Consider the following 1,051-nt stretch of genomic DNA (forward strand, 5'->3'; position numbering starts at 1 on the left):
AGAGGAGTGGCTGGCGCTGATACCCGGAACGCCCCCCCCCGCCGTCACATATTCGACATTGTTGATGTTGAGTACGGCCTGGGTAGGGTCCAGAGGCGATGGGCCCGGAATCGGTGTCGTTGGGCTGTTGCAGCTGGTACAGCTGTTGCCGGTGGGATTACTCTAGCCTTGATCTGTTTGCTTGGGTCCCGTGGCTCAAAATCTGGGGACGGGCCAGTCAATAATGCCCGGGAGATGAATACCACCACGAGCCGCTCAAACCTCACGGACCTTGTCTCTACGGTCTCCGGGGACACAGTGAAGCAACTTTTCGAGACCAGTTCAACAGCTCATTATGACGTATCCAGGCTGAGCGATACCTTCGCTGACTTTTCCCCGACAGTCGCAGGGGGCGCAACGAGAGAAACGCTGAGGAATATTAGCACGACTGAGAATAGCACCGTGAGCAGTTCAGGGCTATGGAACCTGGTCTCCACGGTCGCCACAGACACGATGAAGCGAATGTTCGAGACCAGTTCAACTGCACATTATGACGCACCCGGCCTAGATTACAGCCCGACTGACTCTGTCGCACCAGTCACTGTGAACACAACACAGGAAGCGTTGCATAATACTACCGAGGGCGAAAGTACCACCATGAGCAGTTCAAGTCTTTTTGACCTAGTCTCCACGGTTACCTCGACCACGATGAAACGAATGTTCGAGGCCAGTTCAACTGCACATTATGTCGCACCTGGCCTAACTGACTCTGTCGCATCAGTCACTGTGAACACAACAAAGAAAGCATTGCGTAATACTACCGAGGGCGAGAGTACCACCATGAGCAGTTCAAGCCTTTTGGACCTGGTCTCCACGGTCGCCACAGACACGATGAAGCGAATGTTCGAGACCAGTTCAAGTGCACATTATGACGCACCCGGCCTAGGTTACAGCTCGACTGACTCAGTCGCACCAGTCACTGTGAACACAACAAAGAAAGCATTGCGTAATACTACCGTGGGCGAGAGTACCACCATGAGCAGTTCAAGACTCTTGGACCTGGTCTCAACGG

General features: G+C 53.8%; 1 protein-coding gene across 1 annotated transcript; it reads left to right on the forward strand.

Moving 5' to 3' along the window:
* Window positions 1-234: 234 nt before the first annotated feature.
* Window positions 235-960, forward strand: GNI_094150 (hypothetical protein; the record flags this gene model as incomplete). Its single annotated transcript, XM_011132646.1, has 1 exon — window positions 235-960. A coding segment is annotated over one exon (726 nt), but the record flags the coding sequence as incomplete, so codon positions are not given.
* Between the last annotated feature and the right edge of the window lie 91 nt (window positions 961-1,051).

This window comes from Gregarina niphandrodes (assembly GCF_000223845.1).
Source record: "Gregarina niphandrodes unplaced genomic scaffold scaffold00019, whole genome shotgun sequence".
NCBI lineage: Eukaryota > Apicomplexa > Conoidasida > Eugregarinorida > Gregarinidae > Gregarina > Gregarina niphandrodes.